General features: G+C 45.5%; 1 protein-coding gene and 1 long non-coding RNA gene across 2 annotated transcripts; one reads left to right on the top strand and one right to left on the bottom strand.

Annotated features, from left to right (window-relative positions):
• Nucleotides 1–8,237: 8,237 nt before the first annotated feature.
• Nucleotides 8,238–11,623, bottom strand: LOC144246999 (uncharacterized). The gene is made up of 3 exons (XR_013340717.1): nucleotides 11,547–11,623; nucleotides 9,496–9,587; nucleotides 8,238–8,478 (listed from the first exon to the last, which is right to left on the bottom strand). It is a non-coding gene; the product is annotated as an uncharacterized LOC144246999 (long non-coding RNA).
• A 6,892-nt stretch (nucleotides 11,624–18,515) lies between these two features.
• LOC110482179 (2-epi-5-epi-valiolone synthase) lies at nucleotides 18,516–25,494 on the top strand. Its single transcript, XM_021551243.3, is given in 6 exon segments — nucleotides 18,516–18,527; nucleotides 18,529–18,779; nucleotides 21,052–21,685; nucleotides 23,062–23,295; nucleotides 23,949–24,201; nucleotides 24,798–25,494. Coding segments are annotated over 6 exon segments (1,524 nt in total). The 3' UTR covers nucleotides 24,938–25,494.
• The last annotated feature ends 233 nt before the right edge of the window (nucleotides 25,495–25,727 follow it).

The following is a 25,727-nucleotide window of genomic DNA, read 5'->3' as shown; positions in this document are numbered from 1 at the left end:
GCAAAAAAATGAATTATTTCAGAAATATCGTCCTGGTTCTTTTCAGCTGGTCCTCAGCTCCATCTTCCCACACTCCTCTGGATGGGAAGGATGGGAGAGCACCAGGCACTGACACCTGGTGAGCAGCACACGAGTGGCTCCAGAGATTCATCACAGGACCAGCTGATCTGAAAGACTTTGCAAGGAATCAGCATTTATCAGCTTTAGTGCAACCTGGACTGGTGATGCTTAAAGGTGCCAAGCTCTAAGCTGCTAAACCCATGATCATGGGACCACATGTTTGGGTTCTTGCCACCAAACTCCTGAAAATTATTTTGTCCTTGGCAGAGTCAAAATTTTCCCAGAAATGCTCACAGAGATAAAATACCCACCTTGGATTCAATCACCGCATCTGGAGGCACAGGGCTCCTCCGAATGAGGCTCAGTCCACTCTGCACAGGCAAAATCACCTGCAAATATAAAACAATTCTCATCTGCTTGGTACCTGGCTTTCTGTCACCCAAATTCCACTGATATGAAGGATTGTCCTCAGGCCACAGTAGTTTTTCCCCTACTCCTGTTCCTTAGCTGAGGCCAACACAAATATTTCAGGCATTTGTATTTCCTCCCATCCCTCTTCCAAACTCATTGCTTACACAAATGCCAGGGAATAAAAATGCAATCTTGTCTCTCCAGTTTCTAAAATAACAACATATTTTCTGTGCATCCTATTACTTCTTCTTTTTATTCTCTTTGCTGACTCCTGTTGTGTTGGTGATGCCCTACAGCCCCCAGAGCCTTTAAAGCAGAGTGGTGATTCTTTAGTTGTGCTGTAGAGCTGATTATTTACTCCTAAGTGCTCTCCTTTTATCTTGCCTTTAACACACTATAAGATGTAGATAGAGCAGGACCACTCCTGAATATAGAAACTCATACCTACAGCTCAAGTGAGGTGAATTATAATAAAATCTGAGTTCATTTTAGGTCCTTTGGATAATGGCACCAACAAAAGAAGCATTTTAAAGAGTACTTTGCAAAATCCATAGATACAGCACTGCAGGCACCTTAACCAATGGCATTGCACTAACCTGCTCAACACGAGGATCTGAATTAATCACTGAATTTAATTTTCTGACAGCTAGTACATTTTCATCTGATACATTCTCCAGGTAGGCTTGTCCTTTCATGAGTGTATTCTCTACACAGATCACTGCATCCATGCTCAGCAAGTGGTTATCCATGACAAAGCTGTAGTACTGAACAGCATTCCTTTGATCAGCATCAATAAAGACTATATCAAAGTGCTCATCCTCAGCATGCAATGCCTGGGAAAAAATTATATTGGAGAAAACACTAATTATTTACCTGAAAGTTTAACATGTTGCCATTAATTTGTTGTTTATATAAACACCAAACCAGACAGAAACTTGTTCTTTTAAGGTAACATTGCTAGAAATGCTTCTGGAGATCTTGTGAGTTTTCCATGCTTTGCAAACAATTCTTTAGCAACGAATCTCCAGATTTCTCAAGGAAAATCAGGATATAAAAGAGGATGGCTCGTCCCAGCTTATGGTGTTGAGAGTCACAGCAGAAACACCTGCAAACCTTGAGTCAAAGTAAATTGATCCATCAGGGTAAGACTGACATCAAACCCTGACACTGAGGTGCTGCAAGAAGTTCTCTCTTCTCAAAAGAGCAACTATCAACAAATTGAAGAGTGGCAATTATATCAGTCTGGGGGAAAAAAGAGGCATAAGGCAGACCTGGGAATTGCAAACTAGTGTGTCCCACTTCAGTAGCAGGAAAATGGTTGAAATCCCAATTAATATGGAATTATAAAGCACATGAAAGAACAGGTCATGATAGAGATAAAGCAGCACAGCCCCTGTGAAGGAAAATGATGTTTCTTTAATCTAAAAAAATGCTTTGGATGGCTCAGCAACAGAGAGGATAAAAGAGAACTGGCTGCTATCATCTAATTGGATTTTCAGAAATGTGGCACACCTTCCCTCCAAGCAGGCTGCTGATGATAATGTATAAAAGTGTTGATGGATGACCAGATGGGAGCCTTTACAGCCTTCTCCTGTGGCAGTTAATGCACTCGCTGCCCAAGAGGCTGCTATGGAATATTTCAGATTCCATCTGGGACTATTTAACTGCATCTGTGTGTGTTGCAATGAAACAACAGCTCATCCACCTATCTCGGCGAGCAGAAATGCTTTCAAGTCTTTGCATTTCAAGGGAAAAGAGAAAAACATTTCTGTTTTCCAGAACTCACTGTCTCTACCACGACTTCTAATGGTGCTTCTTGCATCCTCATTTCCCTTTTGTGTTTAGAGACATCGTGCACAACGAGTGATGAGCCATCCCTTGGGATGTACCAGCAAAAAGCATCCACAAAGGCAACAGAATGTGAAAAACTAGTTTGGTCTGGGAGTAAGTAAGGTTAATGGCTCCCAAAGAGGATTTCAGGAGCCTTTCAGAGACAGGAGTGTGTGGATTAAACAAGGAAATCAAGGAAAGAGATACTGAACTCCTCTGTTGTGCTCTGAACTCCTCTGTTGCAAACTGGTGTCATTGTGAGCTTGTTAGTGGTGAGGGAATTAAGCCTGGATAGTCACATTTATCTGTGGATGCTTGACAGCACAGAAACTCTGCTGAAAGCATTCACGAGCCCACATTTAGGATACATTACACTATAATGAAAGAAGACCTTAAGGCCAAATATATGCTGGTTTATTATAAATGTAGCAGGAACTGGGACATCTGGATTTCTAGGACTCATCTTTTCATCCCATGACCAACAGGAAAATCTTGCCCTGGTTCCCCCTTGAGCCACATGGGTGGAAAGCAGCAGGGACATTTTCGCTACTGTGGAAGAGTATCTTATGTCAGGTTGCACCTCAGTCAGTCTGTCCAATGTAGATACTTCAGGAAGGGTCAGAAGATGAAAGATGGGTGCAGGAGCCCATCATGAAGAGAGATCAGAGGTCTCATTCCTCAGGAAGAAGAGCCAAAGCCAAATTCAAGTAATTATCATGACTTATCACTACATTCTGACTCGTAACCTTCCTGGGTGGAGGAGGTGGGGGACAGACATTCAGAAACAGATGTGGCCATGGCTGAACATATGTTACTCCTGCTCTGTGGGATGGCTCCCTAATGAAAAAGAATCTCACTTTTATGCACTGACTTCATTAGGTCCATATGGGATTGTGCAGCTCTGTGGGTATTAGCTGGACTTCTCATTTCAGCCCTCTTTCTGTAATGCCTACCCACTGACAGCTTATCTCTTTCTTATCTGTCTTCTGATACAGAGAAACCACCTTTTAGCATCACAGCATCCATGCCAGGAGGTGCCTGGGTTGGATGTGCAACCAGTGCACACCAGGCTGGTCCTGGCACTGCCTGGGTGTGCCAGGCCATGGCTCCTAAGGCATTTCTCTTCTGCCACTTCACTGAGTCCTGAGTGGCCAGCCAGAAATGTCACCTGGGCATCCAGATACCCAGTGCCTGACACACTGAAGGGATAACCTGAGTTTGTCCTGGGACCTGCCATCATTTCAGCTTCTTGTTTCCACAGCTTCATAATTGCTGCTGGGTTTTCCATATTTGCCTAGAAACAGCTCCAGGGCTATAAGAGGAATCCACAAAGTTCCTTGAACCAGCCTTACCTCGAGAGCAGGCTCTAAACAGCAGGATAAGAGCCACAGGGAGAGGAAAGTGCTCTTTTTCCTGGAGCTCCTTGGCTAGCAAAACACAGGTCACCCAGGCAGGTGGTCACCATGGCCAGGGCACACACTGGAGAGGGTTTCCTCACTGCCAGCACCCACTGCTGAACAAAAACAGCCAGAAAATAAAAATCTGCTCTAACTGCAGAGCCAAGCACTGGAAAGATGGGCACAGTGGTGGAGGGGACACCTCCATGCTGTCCAGTATGGTTGAGGGGGTTTAAAATGAGGGGTTGACCACCCTGGCCCTCCCAGCACAGACTGGGCCCTGCCTGGGACCTCACAGCACTCTGGAGATGTCATTGTCCTTTGCTTGGGGAGGCAGAGCCCAAATGCCTCCAACTGTGAGGAAAGCTGAGATCCAGAAGGAAATAATCTGCCTGCAAAATATCCTGCTGAAACTAATTTCCTGAGTGTTTACAGTGCAATCCCTGCTCCTTGCTACAGAGTCATCGTAGATGGTAACAGATGGCAATAAGAGTTTTAATTCAGAACAAACTTGGCTAAAATTAATGCTTTTGCTTACAGTGAGTCATTAACTTCCTTTCAGATTAAAAAAAAAAAAAAAAAAAAAAAAGTGTAGCACTGCTTTCCATTGAGGAGATGTACCAAAAGTGACCATGACAAAAGGCACAGAAGCTGATGGAAACAGCAAAAAAATCAGGGAGAGGACATCCCAAATATAAACATGAATGAATCTTTTACCAACACTCAGAGCAAACCTGATTGGAGTCCTGATCAGAGACAACACTCTCATAAGGCACATACAATCTCAATCAGAAAAAAAATGACTGCCCAGTTCCTTTGATATGGATCATACAGTCAGCATATTTGTAATAAAGATGTACTCAAAACTTATTACCTTTCCTGTGCCTTGTTCTTGACCTAAATGTAATAGCAATCCATCCTTGGGGTGCACAGAATACATGAAAAAAGTACAGTTTCCTTTTAAAAACACCATTAGAATATTTTACTGTGTGTGGACATACACTCTTGTTACTCCTAAATGCTATTCTATTGAGTACAGTTTATATTCACCAGCAAAGTGAAATCTCTAGGGAAGCCAGAGAGGGAATGCAATTTCTAGTAATAACAGCTCACAACAGTGAATACTATCCACTTATCCCCACAATTTCCAGCTATTTTGGACTCCTTTCTGAATTAACCTTTCATATCAAAAGGAGCAATTCTAGAGCACACTAGAGACTCCGACACAATTTCATGCATAATTTATTCACTCAGTTCAACATTAAACGCAGAGTCCTTGACTTTGTCAAGGTGGATTCTGTTGGCAGACTTCACAAGCAGCAAAACAGGAGAAATGAGATCTGCAGCTCAACCTCTTCACCTATTCTGTCTGCTAACAGGAGGGAAAAAAGAAGAAAGCAAACCCCGACATGCTTCCACAATGCCCTGCAATCAGAAGAACTGGCTGCAAACACAGCGTTATTTTTGTGTTGCATTTTCAATTTTAAAATGGAAGGATCAAAATAATGGATGGGAATAATTTTCTGATAGTTTGCATTCCCTCCAGACCCAATCCTGCATCCATTGTTCATCAAAAGTCCACTGGGATTTGAAGGAAGCTCTTTGTGCAGGATCAGGCTCTTGCTGGCAGCAGATCCATGGCAAGGCACATTATCCAGGCATGGCTCAACAGAGTTCAGACTGAAGGGAAGATTTGTGGGGAAATGTTTTTAAATGTGGCCCAGAATATGTTGAATAGGTAGCTAATTCCCACCAAAGACACCTGTACCTGAGACAGCCAACATTTCAAAATACTGTGCAAAATTCCTGAGGCCCTTGAGCACAGAGGATTGTGTTGTGATGTGAGCTCTGTGCTCTGCTGGGGACCTCACCCAGCTTGTCAGTGTCTGTCCCTCATGGAATTTTATCATTGTGCCCTCAGCTATCAAGTGAATCCTACCATGTATTTGAGCTCTCTGGCTCCTGTCTGATACTCAGCATCCCTTGACAGGTCAAAATCCCAGATTTGTGCTGGCTGTGATCTGGAACAAGAGGGAGGGAAACAGGCCAACCCCAGCAGTGCTGTGTGATAACACAAGGGAGCATCAGGGGGCTTCAGAGAGCCTGGCCAAGGTGCTGCCATGGACTGCTGTGCTGCCTTGGCTCTGCCCTCTGCCCGCTCCCAGCCCTGCTGAGCCTTGGATTTAGGAGAAAGAGCCAAAGCCACTGGGGGGACATCATGGCCCCACAGTCTGAGGTGCCCTGGCACAGATGTGTTGCATCCTTATCTGCTGCAGGATCTGGCAGCTTCCTTGCAAAGGGCAGAAGCAGTTGTGGGGGCAGCACAGGACACATCCTGCAGCACCTGGATGAAGCCTGAGGCTGGGATGCAGCTCCTGGGCAGAGCAGTTTTACACCCAATGGAGAGATCATACTCCTTCTGACAGTTTGGACATGCTGAATCACAGCTTCATGCAGCAGAGAAGGAATTCCCTGGCAGCTAGTTAATCTATAGACCATATGACATTTTCTTGCTTTGAATGGGCCAGGGCAGTGAGGCAAATCCTGCTTCCAGGATTTTTGTATTAGTGCGAAAATTTGAGGAGCAGCAGGTAAGCAGAAATATTGCCTTGCTGTACTCAGCTTAGAAGGAGGATTCAGCCATCATGACCAAGCAAGAAAGCTTTATCAGACACCTCAAAGAGCCCTGGTGGGTGACCAGCTCTGCCTTCTAGTTTCTACAAAGGGACAAGAATGACACCTAGGGCTGCAGACTGTAGGCAGCAGGGACAATCCTTGCCAGAATCCAGCTCTTCTGTACCTCAATATGCTCCTGAACCAATGTTAGCCAGCTCTGCTCCAGACCAGCCTCCCCACAGACCACGAGGGACTGAAATGTTCTGTCCCTCTGTGAGGCTGAGCTGTGAGAGCCCTGCTGTGCCACCCTCACCCATCTCCTGCCTGTGGCTGCCTTGTCCTCCTGCCTCTCAGCTGCCCACGAGGCAGCAAAGGAAGCTGCTCAGTCTCCAACCCACACTGGTCATCTGGGAGGGAAAAGGCAGCACGCTGTCCACAGCTGAGTCTCTTCCACACCCCCAGGCATCCCACGGAGCTGCCACACTCCAGCTGAGCAAACCTCAAGAATCCCAAAATGCACCAGAGAGGCCACGGAATTCATTGTTCCAGCATTTACAGCCATTGTGGATTAAACCTGTAGGACAGCCCTGATTGTCCTGATACTGATGACAAAACGTCTGCTACACTGAATAGCAAAAGTTCAGAGCCCAGTGCAGAAATCCTGCACAGAAAGGTGTCCCCATGCTGGGAGCTCTCCTGCCAAACACGAGCATCTCTGTTCCCAACAGCTCCAAGAGGTATTTGAAGTTCTGAGCACCTGCAGAACTGGGGTCAGGATGTGCCTTCATGTTGCAATTGGAGGATATAAAATCAATTGCAACATTCTGTTTTAAGGATTTAATTTTCATGTCTCTGCTCCCTTCTTTAATCTCTACACAGCATGTACTCTGCCTGCCTCTAGATATTTTAATTCAGTCACAGTAAGTCAGTTGCACAGAATGGGCACTAGAGAGCAACAGCAATTCAATTAATTTCACACTCACTGCAGGGAGCTGGGATTTTAAATGCTGCACATTGCAGGTGATCTGTAACATTTCGGTTTTTTGTATACTTGCAAAGCTCTTTGTTTCTTTCTTATCAAACTCGGAGGTCATGAAAACCAGAGGTCAGAAAGCTCCTGGCCATTTCATTTTAGAAATAAATATAGTACCTGCTAATGCAAATAAAGTTACAATCAAGCTCACACTGACACATTCTGATTGAAAATGAAATCTGATCAAATTGATTTGTATTAATAATAGAAAGGCTTTTTAATAAACCTGGTATGGGCACCACCTGTCTCCTGCTGGACCCACAGCAGCATCCTGGAGATCCATAAACTGGAATTAAATGTGAGCTGCCAGCAATCATAAGATTTCTCTTTCTTGGGACAAAGTTAGCAGTCAGAATGAAACAAGTACAGAATGAAAGAAGTCTGAGGCTAATCACATTGCTCTGGAAGTGAGAAATTGGGGCCTGACTCGTCTAAGAGTTTGCTGTGGGGAAAAAGGGTGAGAGGTTTTGGCAGAATTACAAACTTCTCCAGGAGTTTCCCAGCTCTTGTGAACGTTGGGAGCAAGCTGTCCTTCTCAAAAGTTGGCTCAGCAGGGCACAGATCCATTCTTCCTGTTTGTTATATTTGGAATTAGGGGCCCGAAACAAAGGCAACCCTTGTTGAGTTAAACTGTCATTGAAGCCTACAGACCTGCATTGAGAGCCTGTGATTCCTCTGATCAAAAAGCTGCAGGATTTTAGTTAAAAGGGAGAAAAACTCTTGTGTGACAGAGCTGCCCCATCGTACACTGGAAATAAGAAATACCCTCAGTGCAAGAGTGTGTTTACACATTTGCAAGCAAACCAAAGCATCATGTGGGCAGGGAATAAGACCTGCCTGAAATTCTTTAACGTGCTCTTCACAAGAAATCCCAAACTCCCTTTCCAGCTGATTTTACCTCCAAGGTGTCTGCAATTGGTCCCACTTGCATGCTTATCTTTTTGCCATCTGAGGAATAATCAAATGCTTCCTGGCTGTTCACTCCGAGATACAGCGTTTCTGCACAGGCAAAGATTTTGCCATTGTTTGGCAATTCCTCTGCAATAGCAAGGATACTGTAACCTTTAAGCTTGCCAATTAATAAAATCTTCCTGGCTCTCATCATATGGACAAACATCCTAAAAATTTGGCCTGTGGAAAGACAAGAAGGAAAATTTGAAAATAAAACCATGAGAAAGACTATACTTTGTTCACAATGAAAATTTGACATGCCTTTTAAGTGATCATTAAAAAAAAACCCTAATCTTAAAACACTCAAATAAAGGTTTAACCACAGAATCTGACAAAATTTCATCTAAAAATGCAGCTAAAAGACAACAGAATAAAAGGACTGATTTTAAATGTAGAACCTTTATCATCAATGCTGCTATTGTTCAAGTTCTTGTTAAATAGTGCTTGAAATATTGCATATTTTAACATTCCCCCCATATGAAAATGGCTTTGAGATGGCTCCATATTCTTTCTGGAATCCAGCATAAAAAAAAAAAAAAATCACTACATTACCTTGCATTTGCTCTTAGAGTCATTATCCCTAGACAGCACCATCATTTAAGAAATTTATCATCAGTGGTGTCCTTCGAACAATGTATTAGTGTAATAGATTATAAGAGTATTTCACTGGGATGATCTATTACTCCAAAGATGAGAACATCTGGGAAGAATGAATCTGGGAATAAATTTAGTGTAATAGGCTTTATAAGAGGATATAAGCCTGGGTGTTTCTACTTGTAAAGGTGCAGGGCTTGGCCACAGCCACCTCCATCATAAAAAGCATATAAACCCCCATCAGACATCCCAAACCCAAATCAGAAGCATTTTTCCATCCCTTCCCCTTCCAGGAAGGGTGATGATCTCTTTACCAAGGGATTCACTTTAATTATTCACTGTGAATTAAAGCACTTGTGTGGGCACATGTGAGTGAATACAAGGGCATGGAAGGCAGGGTACAGGAAAACTCATGCCAAAGGACATCAAAGCCCACAGATAGCTCATATACTTCTTAAAAAGTAATTTCCCACATTTTCTGAGTATTTCCACGGCATTCATCCTCCCCTTACTCAAGACAAAGTAGAGGATGATAGCTTCAACTTCAGTGACAGATTTTACACCAATCTGGTGCAATTTTACCCTCCTGGTTGAACAACTTGCCATTCAAAGAGCCAGAGGCACATGTTTCCTGCAGCCTGACTCTGCTTTCAGCTCCTTCAGCATCCCCTGGGATGTCTTCAGGTGAAGTTTTTCTGGAAAAAAAAGAAATTTCAATATTATGATAACAACCAAAATCTGAGCGTTCAGCATAAAAAGCAACAACCAAGAGGGAACTCCTGGAAACCTCTGTCTGTGCATGACCATGAAAAATTAGCCCAGAAGCATCACAAGTATCCTAAATTCCAGTCCTAAGAGAACCTAGTTTGGCAACAAGCACAGCTCAGTGCTGGCAGCCACCCCACCCATAGGGGCTTGGGAAGGAGGGACCATGGGGCTAAAGGAAAGAATTCCCCACTGTTCAACCCCAAACCTTTCCCATTTTCAGCTGGTCCCAGACAGGTCTCTTTCTATCTGCTGCTTTGGAGTGAATTACTCCAGTTACCTTGGCCAGGTTTTGTTCAGTTCTACAACTATTAGTTTTGTCCCAGCCAAAAATAAGGTTTCTTTGCAGAATAGAGGGAAAGATATAAAATCTAAATTTTTCTTACAAGGCAGGGGAAAAAAATGTTTTTCCTCACAAAGTGCTCAGAAAAGCAGGGTGCCTCCAGATGCTATTTCACAGAAGCCAGGCCTGTGACAATGTCTCTGGATGAAGTGAGATGATACCTATTACATGGGGAAGGCAATAGAGGACTGGAAGAAGTCCATAGCCTCCAGACAGGTTAGATTACCCTCTCTGAAGAAAGTAACCACCAGAAATGGATGGTGATCATTCTTCAGGCCAGAATTTAGAGCCATTTCAGTGTTTTTTTTTCCTTCAGCTGGCCCCCTCCACTCCTCAGTAAAATGAGAAAGAATTCATAACCCGTGTCAGCCACAGTCAGATAATCCAAGACTTAAAGAGTAGAACATTTCATATAACCTCTTTTCTGCCCCTCACAAATGCTTTAACAACTTTAATAAGATAATGTATAGCTATTATCCTACAGCAAGTGTAAGTCAAACAACTATCAGCTATTATTTCAGCAACAGAGAGAATGTTCAGCCTTCCCATAATCCACAGCCTGGAACAGTTTACACATTGTCAATTTTAGACAGAACTGGCTTTTTCCACATATCAAAATGTACACTGATTAATGGGAATTGTTTAGCAGACCCCACATGGCTGGGTAATATACTGTAGCTCAAAAAAGAATAATGAGGGTATCAGTTGGACTTCTGAATTAATGATACCTTAAATTAGTTTAATTAATTAGTTTAGTTACCAGAGTAATTTAGTTAGCAGATTAATTAATGTTTGTTGAGTGCTTGGAGATAAAAGCCATATATAAAGGCTGTTATTAGAGGGTGGATCCAGAGGTGCAGGTTTTCTTCACTCCTAATTTATCCCAGCTGGATCCAGGGGCTCACTCTGAGCCTTCCAGCAAGCACTGTGTGGAGGCTGGCATTCCCCAGGATATGCTCCAGCTCAGACACTGCTGCAGTCAGCAATCAGTTGGGAGAATATCTCCAAAAATTTACCCTTAAAGCTTTTTGCTGTCACCTCCTTTCCTGCAGGCTGTGGGCTCACACACACGTTCATGCACACTTTGATAAATGTTTGGGTGCACTTCAGTCTCATTCCACCTCTCTCAGGGTCCAGGTGTTGAGGTGACCCCGAGAATGTAAAAGTCTTTTTCTCCCAGCCTGTGCAGCCAAAGAAGAAGTCGGAATGCACAGGGTTGGCTTCTCAAGGTTGTTTATTTTTTCTTATCTATAACATTCTTTCTCTGACCTGCTAAGCTCCATCTAGCATCTCATCCATGGCATTCTGTCTGCCCTCCAGGATGGTGTTTACGTTTTATACTAAAAACTACGTGCACTATGTTTACAATAACTTGCCAAAGTCTATCATTTATGTTAGACAGTGTGTCTCTACCTTAAACCAATAGAAAAGTGTCACACCTCCTGCTGCTGTCCCCCACGTTTCTGGCATGTTCTGGACAGAAAATCCAACAACACATTCATCCCATCACAGACAAAAGCACCAGGTTGCAAAGGAGAATCTGTACCTCTTGGAAGTTGACATTGCATCCAGGTAAGGGTCTAGTCCAAGAGCAACATCAAGAGCTTTTTGTAAGTAATTCCTGAGCTGTTCAGGTACACGAGAGTCACTGAGGGCTATTTCTTTGGCTTTGAGAAGGTGCTCAGCAATGTGCCCAGCCACAGTTTCTGAAATGGAAATTAAAAGGAAGAATAATGATTTTGTAACTACTCAATCAGTGGAAGTGGAGTTTAAAGTACATAAACACAGGTGTGTTTTTATTTTCAATACAAATTACAGGGTTTTGATGGGCTATGAGAACAATCACAAAAACCTTTTCAAACTGAAAACATCTTATACTTCTAATAGATTTTTGCTGCATGCATTCTCCCTTTTTTCCCCTCAGAGCTGATCAAGAATAAGAATGTTTCAAACACATTAATTTTGCTTTTAAAGCTCCAAGACAAAACATCAAACACCAAACAACTCCATATAAACCCTGCTCCTCCAGGTCTGATTTTCCTTGGAGAAAACAGAATGCTTCCAACACTGCTCTTGCCAAACCAGGCAGGAGATGCAGGCAGTGGGGGAAGCTTTGTAAAAAGAAGGATCTGTGTGTCCATGGGATGTACAAGTCCCCAAGCTGTGTCTGTGCCAGGCAGGCTGCTGTGCATCACACAACGTGACAGCGTGTCACAGGCTGTGGAAACACCTCCAAGAACCAGATCACCTTGCTCTGGGAGCCAAAGCAATGCTGCCCATGGCACTGAACCTGCCCTGAGATCCCAGAAAACCCTTAAGGCACCAATCCACCATGGATCACAGCAAGCCGTGGCTCAGGGGGTGAGGCAAGGTTCTGAGGAACTCCCCGACTCCTCAAGTGTAAGAGCACGTGCTGGGTTATGAAAGCACCTGGAGACACAGGCCAAGAGGCTGGGGTGGAGCAGATTGCCCCTGGCAGGGTTTTATTGCCTGTGATAGAAAAGCTGCAGAGAACTACACGGAGTGAGTGAAAAAAAACCATCTCTTTTACTTCTGTGGCTTTCCAGTACCTGAAGGGAGCCTACAAGCAGGATGAAGAGAGACCATTTACAAGGCATGAAGTAGCAGGACAAGGGGGAATGGCTTCAGGCAGAAAGAGGGTAGGTTTAGATAACTATTATGAAGAAATTCTACTCTGAGAGGATGATGAGACACAGGGTGCCCAGAGAAGTCGTGGCTGCCTCTGGATCCCTCAAAGTGTCCAAGGCCAGGCTGGACAGGGCTTTGAGCACCCTGGGATAGTGAAAGTGTCCCTGCCATGGCAGGGGGATGGAATGTGATGAGCATTAAGATCTTGTCAAACCGGCCCATTCAGTGTCAAACTCAATTCAGTGATTCTGTGATACGATGGCAGGATTTACATCTCATCCCAATCTCTAGCCATCAAGGGAAGCTTTTATCTCTTCCAGCAGTTTTATAAATAATTGCAACTGCAGGAATAACCACCCCTTTCCCAACCCATGCTGGTTTGCTGACCTCAGCCCAGCTACACTTCAAGTGAAGAGGACACATGTTCTTCTTGCAGCACTTTCTACATGAGGGAGCATCCCCGGGCTCCCACTGCTCAGCTGGAGAGTGCTGGAGGTTGGGATCTACTCATCCTCCCTGCCAAGCACTCAGGCTTTTTGCTAATTTAGGGGTAAAAACATGTTTATAATCCATGTCGGCTTTTAGTAACAATCATGTTCTGCTTCTGGATAAGTAACAGACAGGGATTGCCTGTCACACAAAGGGGAGGAAACAAGACTTAACCCCAGCTGTTTTGTAAGCTGTGTTATAACACCAAACGTGAGAGCCAAGAGATGCTGCAGGCAGGGCATGCCAGGAGCAACTCTCCATCCAAGATTACACAACCTTTGCAGGAAGTGCTGCATTTTTTGCAGCTTGGTGATGCTTTGGACCAACAGCAGAGGTCAGAATTGTCCTCATTTATGCAAGCACCAGACAAGTCAGAGCAGAGCTCAGAGCTGGCTGCCCGGCCCAAGGCTCTGAGCACTAAGGTGAGCTAAACTTTATTTTATGTAACTACTTTTTATTAAGGTTATTCCAGGAAAAAGTGCTTCATTTCAGTGCGTGGTTTTACATAATCCCAGAAAACTGCTGGAGTATATTAAGCACTAAATCAGATTTCCTGATTGTGTCCCTATGGCTCTGTGTATGCACAGACATTTCCATTTCCCATCTAGTTGTGCATAATCATCAATGGGAGAAAAGATAAACAGCTCGCTCAGAGGAAGAAAATGCTGAAAATAGCCCTACCATGGAAGAGAAGGAAAGGGCTGCTTTAAGTCTCCAGCAGCTTCATAAAGAAAGATAAAGTGGCAATTCTTAAAATGCACCATTCTTGACAGCAGAATGGTTCCCAGCACCTTCCTGGGCAGGTGCTGAGAGCACAGCCACCCTGTTTTGCAACTAAGCTGAACAATAAATTGCAGCTTCTACTCTGTTTGAAATCAGGAACTTTTGATTCACATCAAAGTCAGGAGTTAGGATTGCAAGGTAGTATGTGTGGGACATCAGTGTCCCCTGAGCAGACAGGCAGTGCAGTGCCATGGAGGGACCTGCTGCTCCAGAATCACAATTAAACTCTGCAGTTTGTGCTCAGATGGCACTTTTTAGGTGGGGAAAAGAGGAGAACACTTTACTGTTTGCAGGGGGCCACCCCGAAGGAGGCACAAAGCGAAGAAGACAGTCTGGATTTGGCGAAAACAAAGCAAAGACACAAGACCAAAAAGACCAAATCTTTGGTTCCCATTTTAGGGCTATCCTAATTTCACCTTCCAGGCTCTAGATCTGTTTTGCAGCCCCAGCAATACCTTCCAGAAGAGCCCCCCTCCCCAGGCAGGGCAGAGCACTGAGCCTGATCCACCTGAACACTTTGCTGCCAGACTGTTTGGTGCTCCTGTGCCAAGTGCTTTGGCAGGAGCTGCTCAGTGCTAAGCACTTGGAAATCCAGTCTGCTAAAACCATCCCAAATAGCTCCAGCCATCGCATTCACCAAGGCACCTCAGGTGCTGACAACAGCTTATCCCAACGCTCACCTCTGTGCCCTAGAGTGTAAACACAGTCCCAGCACAGGGCACATCATGGGCAGTGTGGCCAAGCCCCCAGAGTGGCCATCAGACATTGCAGGGGGCATGTCCCAGCAGAGCTCAGCCTACTCAGCCTTAGCCTCCACAGTGCCCTAGCTCTCAGCAAAGCCAGCAGTGATGGCCTGGGACAGGCAGGAGCTTAGGGATGGAGTGGGAGCGTGAGGAGGAAGAGTGGGAGGAAGCAGCCAGAGAGGGGATGCTGCTGCTCATAGCAGGAACCAGGGATCTAAACTCTCACTGAACTTCAGGGGAAAACAAGGAGAATATACACTAGCTGATGTATTTTCTACAGGTTCTACTGCTAGAAAGTAAGTTGAAAAGCACCCCAGTGCTCTATTAGGGAGAGAAATTATTTATGAAACAAGCATGACAATCCATCAGAAATTAGTCACAGTCAAAGCTCTCTTGACACTGCAAACATCCACCACCCCACCATTCCTTTCTCCTGGGATTGTCCCACTCCCTCCACTCCTGGTCCCTGCAAACCCATCTCCTGTGCTGAGCCTCTCTCCTCTCCCTGACAAGCCCACCCTCTGCTCCTTGCTGCCAAGCCACAGAGCCTGCAGGTGCCCTCTCCATGGGGAAGGTGGGGACCCAGGACCAGGGCATCACACGGTGTCCCCTCCTGCCACACCACTCTCCTGGAGCTCCCCACCCCACACAGGGAGTTTACCTGGAGGGCTGTGCATGTTCCTTCTTGTCCCCTGGCCTCGGAGGATGCTGTGGTGGCTTTGCTGCCTCTGCAGAGCAGGAGGTCGGTGCTCGGGTGCCCGGTGAGGGGACAAAGTCTCCTCCCTCAGTCACAAGGGCAGAGCCCCAGCCCTGGGGAGAGGCTGTGTGGGGAGGATGGCTCCAGGCTGGGGCTGCACCTGCCTGTCCCACCCAGAGCACAGGCAGCAGGTGAGATCCAACAGCATCTGACACGAAAAAGGCACAACAAAAGAGCCGACTTTCAATGCCTTTGCCTTACATAAGCGTAAGTTCCCATCCTGACCTTGGGAAGCTGCTGGCTCTCAAGAAAATAATTGACAGTTTCATAACCTTCGAGTTACATATCACAGACATGCCCCAGCTCAACCACCAGGTATGGGGCCAAAAGTGTCCCAGGACTCTGAACCCCAGATTATCTACAAGTAGTCCTTAGCCACAAGGTCACCACTGCCCTGCACAGCCACACACTGGAATAACCCTGCTCTGGGGGCCAGGTCTCTGCACAGGCTGGGGCAGGTACCAGCTCATCTGCACCCCAAGAAAGGGTCCCAGGAACAGACTGGCTGTGGGAGGCATCAGGAGCAAGCAGTGGGAACATCCGAGGCATCCAAAAGCCTGAGGTGGCCTGCAGCAGGGCTGGGCAGAATGGCTTGGTGAGGAATTAAAGCAAAGTCCTTAATGAACGTGTGATGGAGCTGAGATGGGCTGGTGATGGAACCCAGGCCTGGTTAAGGGCTTCCATGTGGTGGAAAAGTCTCTCCTCCAACACATACTTCCAAAGAAGGGCTCAGCAGTCTCTGTTGTTCCGTCTCAAGGCAGTTTATTGCAAGTTTTCTAAAAGATTTTCTTCTGGGGCTGCTGTGGTTTGCTCACAGCTCAGGCAGAGGCACACACACACCTTGACATCCTCTCTGACCCCGACTGCTTCTTCTCTCCCCACCCAGGGCTGCTGCTGTCTTTTTATATGGTATATTACGTGTTAAATGTTTACAGTTTTCCCTAATGCCTATTACCTATATTAAATGGTGCCTTTCTACTCTAAACCAATCTGTGAGTGCCAACATCACCAAGAACATGGAGGTAAGGAAGGAGAAAGAGGGAGGACAAGGCAGGGCCAAATCCCTCCATCTTAAAACCTCTGACCCCTATGTACAAAGTAAAAACCTCCCTGTACAGGTGTTAAAAGCCCCCTGTACAATACTAAAAAATTCTTCCCCTTACTTTGTAACTACTTTTACTATAACATCTAAACTGTTGTGACTTCTTGTTCTTCCTGCAAAGTTGGTAAATCATTCCATGGCTCAAACCCAAAATCACAGCTGTTTCCAGCTGCCTGCCAGCGTCTCAAATGCTTCTGACCAGGGCCTGGAACCTCCAAAAATGTCTGAGGGACATTTTGAGTTCCAGCAGGCTGGCCATCTCCTTTGCGTTCAGATGAAACACAAACTGAAGGTAATGAGGAAATATGGACTCCCCCATAACCACCTGTTACCTCTGGGATGCATCACCCTGGCTTCATTCACTCCAGGACTGACTCAATGTACCTGCAAAGAGTGCAGAGAGAGCCACGGGCTGGGCAGAGGAGGCAAACAGGCTGGGGGAGCTCACACAGGGCTCTTGGCAGCCCCTCTACAAGATGGAAGGTACAGACATGTGGCAGTCTTTGGTGCTGGCAAGCAGCTGGACTATGAAAAGTTAATTTGTCAACTTCTCAAATGTAACAGAAGATATTTCAGTGTCCCCAGAATAGAATAGGGAAGTATAAATGAAAATAAGTAAATGCACATGATGAAAGAGTAAAAGAAAAGCAAATAAAAGAAATCTCAGTGCTGATTGTATTGTTATTAATTAAAACAAATAAAAAAGATGAAAAAACAGACATCCTGGCATGCCTAAGGTATTTCTATTTTATGATTTAGTAAACAGCAAACTGCATTAGAATTGCAGTTCCTGCAGAAAGCAGTAAAATTGCACTTAGATTGGGAGTTAAAATTTCAGATAAGCATTTGGTAAACAGACTACAAGATTTAGTGTGCCATCTAATCCACATGCACTAGATTTAAGGTGACTTTGGGAAAGTTGTTTCACTTCTAAGACTCTAATTTTCTTCTTCTCCAAAATGGGGTTAACAGCCTGTCCTCTTTAAAAAGCACTTTGCCATCTGGAGATGAAGCCAGCAGTGAGGACTGGAGTCAGGAGTTAGGCATTTCTTGGAGTAGGGCTACATGGCTTTGGAGATTTATCTTGCAGCTCTTTCTCAACGTTAATTTTGAGATAGGTGAAGGTTCCAAAGTGAGTTTGGCTGCAATTAAGCCTTCAAAGCAATGACACAATGTTGTCCAATGGCTTCTTTAAGATTAATTTTTTCCTGCCTCTGCTTTTACATCTGATTTTGGTTTTCTTGATCTTTGTTTCTGAACAAGGACAGCTTTCAGAAACACGGCTGAGAAGGTGGCAAAGACAGGTTTGTGCCTTCAGGCACTGCTGGTGGAATCAAAGGAAGATTTCACCAGTGTGCTCAGCACACAGAGCTGTATGCCAAAGGAATATTTTGTGTGGCAACCTGAGCCTGGGGCCCTCCAAAAGACCCAGCTAGAAGATCACATGCAAAAGTGAATTGTGCATCTCCCAGTCACGTGGGGATCAAAACCCAGCTCATGCCCCAAAGAGCCCTTCAGGAGATAAATGCTCTCTGATAATTTTTTTAAACCCACCATAAAAGTTAAAATATATATTATATAAATATAGTTTTGTTCCTCAATCCAAGAGAATCCCAGGGATGTGAACTCAAAAGAGGTTTAACCAGCTGGTATTGATCCCCATGCTTCTGCTCCTGTCTCATCCCATAAGAGCAGCTCAGAGCTGCAGCCAGATCAGAGACTCTGCTCAGCAAAGAAGGTTCCTGAATGATGTGAAGAATCACACAAACTACCTTTCATAACTTTAAATTTGCTGTAGGGCATCATGTTGGACTTTAATGTATTCACTCCTATTGTACACCTTAAGCATTATAAAACCAGCTGATTACACAACCCCATCCTGGTAGTCGCACGTGTCTTCAAACATTCCTGCCACCCCTAACGTGCATCCCAGATTAGGTAATCTCAGTTTTGTAATTAGTCTCTCACATGGAGAGGAGACCTCCCCTCCTGATGCCTGGTCACCCTGCAGCCTTTAAAAAGCACCTCAAAGGCACCCAGTGATGGGAGATCTCTGGCTAGGGAGATTTCACCTTCTGGAAGCATGCTGGTGACAGAAGAGGCGTGTGCTGCAGCAGTCCCAGGAGCCACCATGCCCCAGGAGCCCCGGCAGACGGATTTCCAGCTGGTGCGAGTCAGGAGCACGTGGTGCCGCATCAAGAAAGGAGAAGCCCTTTCCAGCGACGAGGATGAGATCACTCTCTCTGAGGCAAAAATGTGAGTACAGGAAGGAGCCTGTGTTGTTCTGGCCGGCCAAACTGGTCATTTTTCTTGGTGGGATGGAAAAACCATCTTGGGTGCCATGGCGGCTTCAACCTGCAATGACAGATTTACAGAATTACAGAATAGTTCAGGAAGGGATCTTTGAAGGTCATCTAATCCAAACCCTGCAATGGCCAGGGACACTTTCCACTAGAGCAGGGTTCTCCAAGCCCCATCCAACCTGACCTATGTGTACAAACTTGTGAACATGTCTTGGGAACATGGCCAGTATGGCAGCAAAGGCAGGTGCAGTGCTCCTTGACACAGCTCAGAGTTATAAAGGGAATTTTATCAGCAGCCTCCATTTTTGTAGACAGGAATTTTCTTTAAACTCCTGAAAAATTTACACAGAGACATCTGCATGCTGCACTTGGGCTCTTTTTCTCCCGTTCTGTGAAACTTCAATCTGTGTGTTCAAAATCTCACGCTGAGGCATGGGAGACAGATGGGTTTATAGAGGTGGTTGTAGACAAATGAAATGAGTAGGTGGGAAAAATAAACTGCCACTGACAGAAGCAAAACCCTTAACACATCCCTCAAACTGCAGAAGTCACCTAATGCTGCTTCAGATAGAGCAAAGACAAAACCTTCCCCCAGGGATACACACAGCTCTTTGGTGATAGTGCATCTCTCCAGTTAATTATCTTTTAATTACAGCATACTCCTTTTCACAAGTAAATGGAGCTTCATTCATAATGCAAACCTTTTTTAATACCACTCTCTTCTGCATGTCAGAAGTTTTCCAGCCTTTGTCATACTCAGATTTTAATGGCACAAGTCTATCCTGTTTCTCAGCCAGGTCAGAGGGACCTTCACCAGCGCTGGCAGTGGCTGCACAGGAGCTGCAGAGCTGCAGCTGGTGGAGCAGGACTGTAGCAGACCCAAAATCAGCCTGCTGGACCTCAGTCAATAGGAGGGATGAACCTAGGGCCCAAGAGCACGCAGGAAAATCCTCAGCTGACATATGCTCCCACAAGGGCATGTTCAGCCCCAAAATCCCTCTGATTTTTTGTACAGCAGAGGGGTTGCAATGAGTGCTGGTTGTAGCATCCAGCACCCGAAGTTGATTCCACCAAGTAATATTCCAAACCATCCTGTCTCTTAGAAGGGTCACACACCAGCGATGAACGCACATGGAGTTAAGTACAGCTATAAGATGGTGCATTAAAATGTACACAACAATGTTTTTTCTGATACTGTATTTGAAAAGCCCAGAATAAATTTTCTGGAAGGTGTAAATCCTCACCGGTTTTCTTTAACAGCTATGGAGTTTAAGGGCTTAGAGACTTTAAGAATTTAAGACTTAGAGACAACTTGGTAAAGAAAGCAGAGAAGCATCTATTTGACCTTTAAGTTAATGTTCAGGAATGTGAAAAGAAATTGGGCATGTAGGGAAATCTGATTATCTAATGAATATCACAGAAACTAATTTTTTACCAAAATGCAGCTCAAGAAATAGTCTTACATAAAAGACATTTTGCTATTTCGTTCTGCCTGTTTTATTTTTTTTTTCTTTCTTGATTCCCAATTTGTTTTGTCCCTGGTTTGCCCATCCCACAGAAGGAAGGGGTTGTAGGGCTGTTTTTCATTTGTTTAGATAGATAACTAATTTTGGCTTTTACCCTTGAAAACTCCAGCGTGGAAATATTTCCCAGCCTCCAAATAATTTTCTTTCCCTCTTCACAAGCACTTCCTATTTCTATCACACCTATTTTGAGGTAGAGATCTGGTAGTTCAACTAAAACATTGTAGAAGCATTGGTCTGAATGGAGTTGTGTGGCTGTGTATAGACAGCCAGGAATAAATTAACTCCTACCATCCAGATACACCACCAGAGGATGCTTGTTCCATAAATGTGGAAAATTTTGGCAACCTCTGCTCTTCCCCTTCTGAAAGCTGAAATGATTGGGCTGGCTCATTCGTTTTAGGTTTTTCACTTCTAGCATGAAAAGCATGTCCCAGCCCTTCTGGACTGTATCTTTTTAATGTTATGTAGGAATTCAGGCATTTAACTCTTCACTAAGACCTCAGAGAGCTTCTCCATGAATAAAATTGCTGAGTCCTGATGCCCAGGGAGGTAACCCACCCTCATAGCTCCATGTTCTGCAGTGCATGGGCAGGAGACTCCACATTCTTTATCCCCCAGCAATATCCTTAAACTAGTTCAGACATGCAAAGGTCAAACTAGAAATAGTGATTTCAAACCACGTTTTCTGATCCTTGCCAGAGGTGAGCGCATCTCTGAAGGTGGGATTTCCTGGATAATTGAAGCTCCCATCTATTTTTGCTACAAAGTGGTAGAAACGTACAACATTCTGGATCCCTCCAACACCACTCTGCTCTGGGGTCACATCACTGACCCCCAGCAAATAGAGCTCTCCACGGCCAGCAAGAGGAAACTGCGGCGCTTTATCGTCATAGACGAAGTCGTCGACAAACTTTATGGCTCCAAAGTCAGAGAGTACTTTGAAGAGAACAACGTCCAGCACAAAATCCTCGCCCTGCCAACCACTGAGGAAACAAAATCCATGGACTTGGTGCTGAACATCTTGCATGAGGTCCAGAACTTCAGCCTGGACCGGCGGACGGAGCCCATCATCGCCATTGGCGGGGGCGTGTGCCTGGACATCGTCGGCCTCGCCGCGTCGCTCTACAGGAGACGCACCCCCTACATCCGGGTCCCCACCACCCTCCTCTCCTATGTGGATGCCAGCGTGGGGGCCAAGAACGGGGTGAACTTTCTGCAGTGTAAGAACAAGCTCGGGGGCTACACCCCGCCCGTGGCGAGTTTCCTGGATAGATCCTTCATCCAGAGCATCCCTCGGCGGCACATCTCCAATGGCCTCGGGGAAATTTTAAAGGTATGAACTTTTGTAAATGCAGTTTTCAAAACTGAAGTCATACAATGGTTTGGGTTGGAAGGGACCTTTGGAGGTCACCAAATCCAATCCCCCTGTGATAAGCAGGGATACCTTTCACTAGGTCAGGTTGCTCAAAGCCCCTACTGAGTATTGAATGGGGCATCTACCAGTCCCTGGAACATTCATTACAGGGTTTCACTACCCCCCATTGTAAAAAATTTCTTCCTCACAACTAGCCTGAATCTGTCTATTTTCAGTTTAAACCACTATCCCTGTTCCAGCACAACAGGCCCTCCTAAGAAGTCTGTCCTCATCTTTCTTGCTTCTTTTAAGTATTGGAAAGTAAAATGTCCACCAGCAGCCATGGCATTGTATAAACAACTTAGAGGAATCAAGGTGGGCCATGAAGGGTGGATGGGAAATTTAACTCTCATTGAGTCTATATACATATTTTTTACAGCTGCTAAATTTGTTAGAAGATCCCATACACTCAGTGTCCAGTGCTAACCCTGTGGAGGAAACTCCAAAACTCACAGCCAGAAACAGCAGAAACTCACAGGAGACACAGCAAAACCAGGGAAGAAAAGCCTTATCTTTCCATTGAGGCTGATCCATAGCAATCTGTAATGAACTCCTGGCAGAGAATCTGAGACTCATTTTGCTGGGGATTAATAATCTGCAAGATCATTTGCACCTACCTCAGTGGGTATGTCGAGTGTGGTTAATCAATCTCCTGCGAGGCAAATTCTACTTCTAAAATTACCTGGAAAGTGCACAGTAAATGGCTTTATGTCTGGAGAGCTTTGGAAACTTTTGATAAAGCGGAGTTCAGCTATTAAAGTGTATTAGAGATGAGTTCATCAACATCACTCTTCAGTGCTTGCACAGTGAGAAATCCCCAGGATATCTGGAGGTTTCTGGCAGGCCCTGTGAAACCCTCAGGTCACCATTCCCCACTGCAGGGGTGGGGCTAATGCCTGAGTCAGAGAGGGAGGAAAAAAATATGTACTTCTAACAAGGACATCACTTCTAAACCCTCCTATTCTCTATACTGCAGTATTTTCCCTCCTTTTATTGCCCGAAGAGCAACTCCAAGGTGGTGGTCCCCACCACCCAGACCCTGTCCTAGGGATTGGCCATGATTCAGTCCCAAGTTTCCTTCCAGGCACGAAAACAACCAAATCTCATTACAAACCACCTGCAGGGACATGGGAGCACGTAGCAAACCCCCAGCATGGGCAGAGCTGCCCAGCAGCAGGGGAGCCAAATAACATATAATATGTTATTTCAGTCCAATCTACAGAAACACTCACATTTCCAGCAGCACACACAAGGATCAGACAGTTACCCTTAATTAATCTCCTTCTTTGTCCCAGATGGCCCTCATGAAACACAAAGGGCTGTTTGACCTGCTCAAGAGCCATGGAAAATACCTACTGGACACTAAGTTCCAGTCTTGCAACAGCTTTGCTCACCACGGGGATGCTGCACTGCAGACTACCAGGATTGCCATTGAAACCATGCTGGAAGAGCTGGCTCCCAACCTCTGGGAGGATGATCTGGACAGACTGGTTGATTTTGGCCACCTTATTAGCCCAGAGCTGGAAATGGTGAGTGACAGACTTTATATTGCAATATCCACTTCAAAGATAAAATAAAGCTATTCAGTAGGCTTCACGAAAACCTTGTGAAAAGGAGTTGAAACTCCAGATTTGCACATGCTAGGTCACCCAACACACCAGCCTGGTGTCAAAGGGACTCCTTCTCCTGCCCCATTTCCCCCACACCTCCACCCATTTCCAATTCAGACCTCGATCCAGTTGTTGCTTCTTACTGGGCACATACTGAAGCTCAAATAAACCAGATTCCAGTGAAGCCACTGGAAGTCACCAACATGACCTGTAAGAGCACAAAGGCATGGAGCCCATAGCCCGTATTGCAGGGGAGAAATTGCCATTGAGGAATGAGGGGGGACACCTACATCTTATCCAATATCCAGAGCCCATCCCTCCATCCCATGGTTGTCTAACACTGATTTAAATGGGAGGAAAATTAGATCCTAGATCCCTACGGGAGATTTTAGCTGCGATTAATCACGTGCAAAACAGATCATCCTAGCAACCCATAAATCACAAGATGCCAACATCCAGCAACCGCGGTGAGTCAAATGTCGATTCACAGGGACGCTTTTAGACATGAACCCCACTTGTTTCCTATCTGCCACCCCAAACCTTCTCTGCCACCCACCTTTGCCGTGCTGCAGAGGGTTTTGCCGTCGCTGATGCACGGGGAAGCCGTGAACGTCGACATGGCATTCATGACGTACGTGGCCCACGCGCGCGGGCTCCTGCGCGCCGAGGAGAAGGAGCAGATCCTGCAGTGCATGCGGGGCCTGGAGCTGCCGGTCTGGCACAGCGGCTGCAGCTGGGCCCTGATCCAGAGAGCCCTGCGGGAGCGCCTCAAGCACAGCGGGGGACAGCCAAGGATGCCGCTGCCCACCGGCCTCGGCGTGGCAGGTACGGCCTGGGGGACCCCACGGGGACAGCCTGGGAAATGTGCCCCGCGGTCTGCAGTTGTGCATTTCTTGTGCTCTTTTGTCACGTCTCGGTGAAGCCATCGAGAGAGAGGATCCCTCCTGTGTACAAGCCCCAGAACTCCGTTAAGGGCTGAGCTCTAATTAATTGCGTTACGATTAACCAATTCATTTTGCAAAGGGAAATGCAGTGCCTCTGGCAGACAAACCAGCAAGAGGAAAAGAGAAAAATAATTCCTCTGCTATACTTGAAAAGATTTGTTAAATATCCTTGGCAAAAAGAATTTAATTTTTTACTTTGCCCTGAACTAATTACTTGCAAACTAAGTATCTGATCAGTATCAGGGTGAAATACTCATAAAATTTAAAAACAAAAGCCAACCAACCCCTAACACAGAAGCAATGCATGGAACCGGGTTGTGATCTCTGGCATCTCTTTCCTTTTCACACCATTTCCATGAAGCTCAGTCTCGACACACAAAAGGCTCTCACAAACTGGAGTGACTCTGCCACGGTCAGTGTATACAGGCAGGAAAAGCTCCTCTGCACGTCCCACTAACTACAACTCTTATCTTCCAGACATATTCAATGACACCAGTGAAGAGACTCTGGAAAGAGCATACAAGCTGTGGGTCAAGGACTGCAAGATGGGGCTGGAGGAAGAGCTGCAAGCCCAAGTTGATGGTCCTGCCCCAGGCCTGAGCTGTTTGCCCCAGTAAGGTAGTGGGCAGAACTGAAGTTTGAACAGGATGAATGCAGAAGCACCTGTGACACTGCATACACTCCAGAGCTGCGTGGAACAAGCAGAATATTGGCGTCTGACATGATTTGCCTTTTTCAATTGCTTTGTTTGGGAATCTATTATTACTCAAGAAGGGATTGCTCACAAGTGAAACCACTGAGTGCCAGTAGTGTAGTTCATAGCAAATGGTCTTCTTTCAGGGAGAGCGAGCAGGATTATTCATTTATTTAGTTAATCCAAGTTGGTAACTGCCATGGCCCTTGCCACTGGTATCCCACCATTGCTTGTGCCTGGAGCCCTGACACAAGCAGGTGTAGCTGGCTTATAGACCATGGTATGGCACCAGGCAAAATTTCTATGCTATATAAAATATTTCAAGTAGGTTATCACCTTCACTGGTCATTCTTTTCTTCTTCATGTTCTTCTTGTTTTCTCTTATTCAAAAGAGGAAAACAAAGAAGCTCATCTGCCAGCCTTTGCACCCAGTCTAAGGGAACGACACACTCTGATTAGAGGCACCATCACAAGCCACAGATCAGTAAATATTTCTGCTATGGAGCACTGTGGGGGCTGTCTCCTGGCAGTATGGCAGCCCTTTGTCTTGGGACCCTCAGGACATGCTGGCAAGTCTTCTCTTGCTGCCCAAATGTTTGTGGTGGTTTCATTCTGTAATCCCTGCAGCCACTGGTGTGACAAACATGGCACAGTTTGCAGCACTGCTGGCTAAGAACAAAGCTGGGCTCCTGGCAAGATTGCAGAACCCCCTG

The sequence above is a fragment of the Lonchura striata genome, chromosome 12, assembly GCF_046129695.1.
Source record: "Lonchura striata isolate bLonStr1 chromosome 12, bLonStr1.mat, whole genome shotgun sequence".
In the NCBI taxonomy this organism is placed as follows: Eukaryota; Metazoa; Chordata; class Aves; order Passeriformes; family Estrildidae; genus Lonchura; species Lonchura striata.
This window is presented reverse-complemented; position numbering and strand designations above follow the sequence as displayed.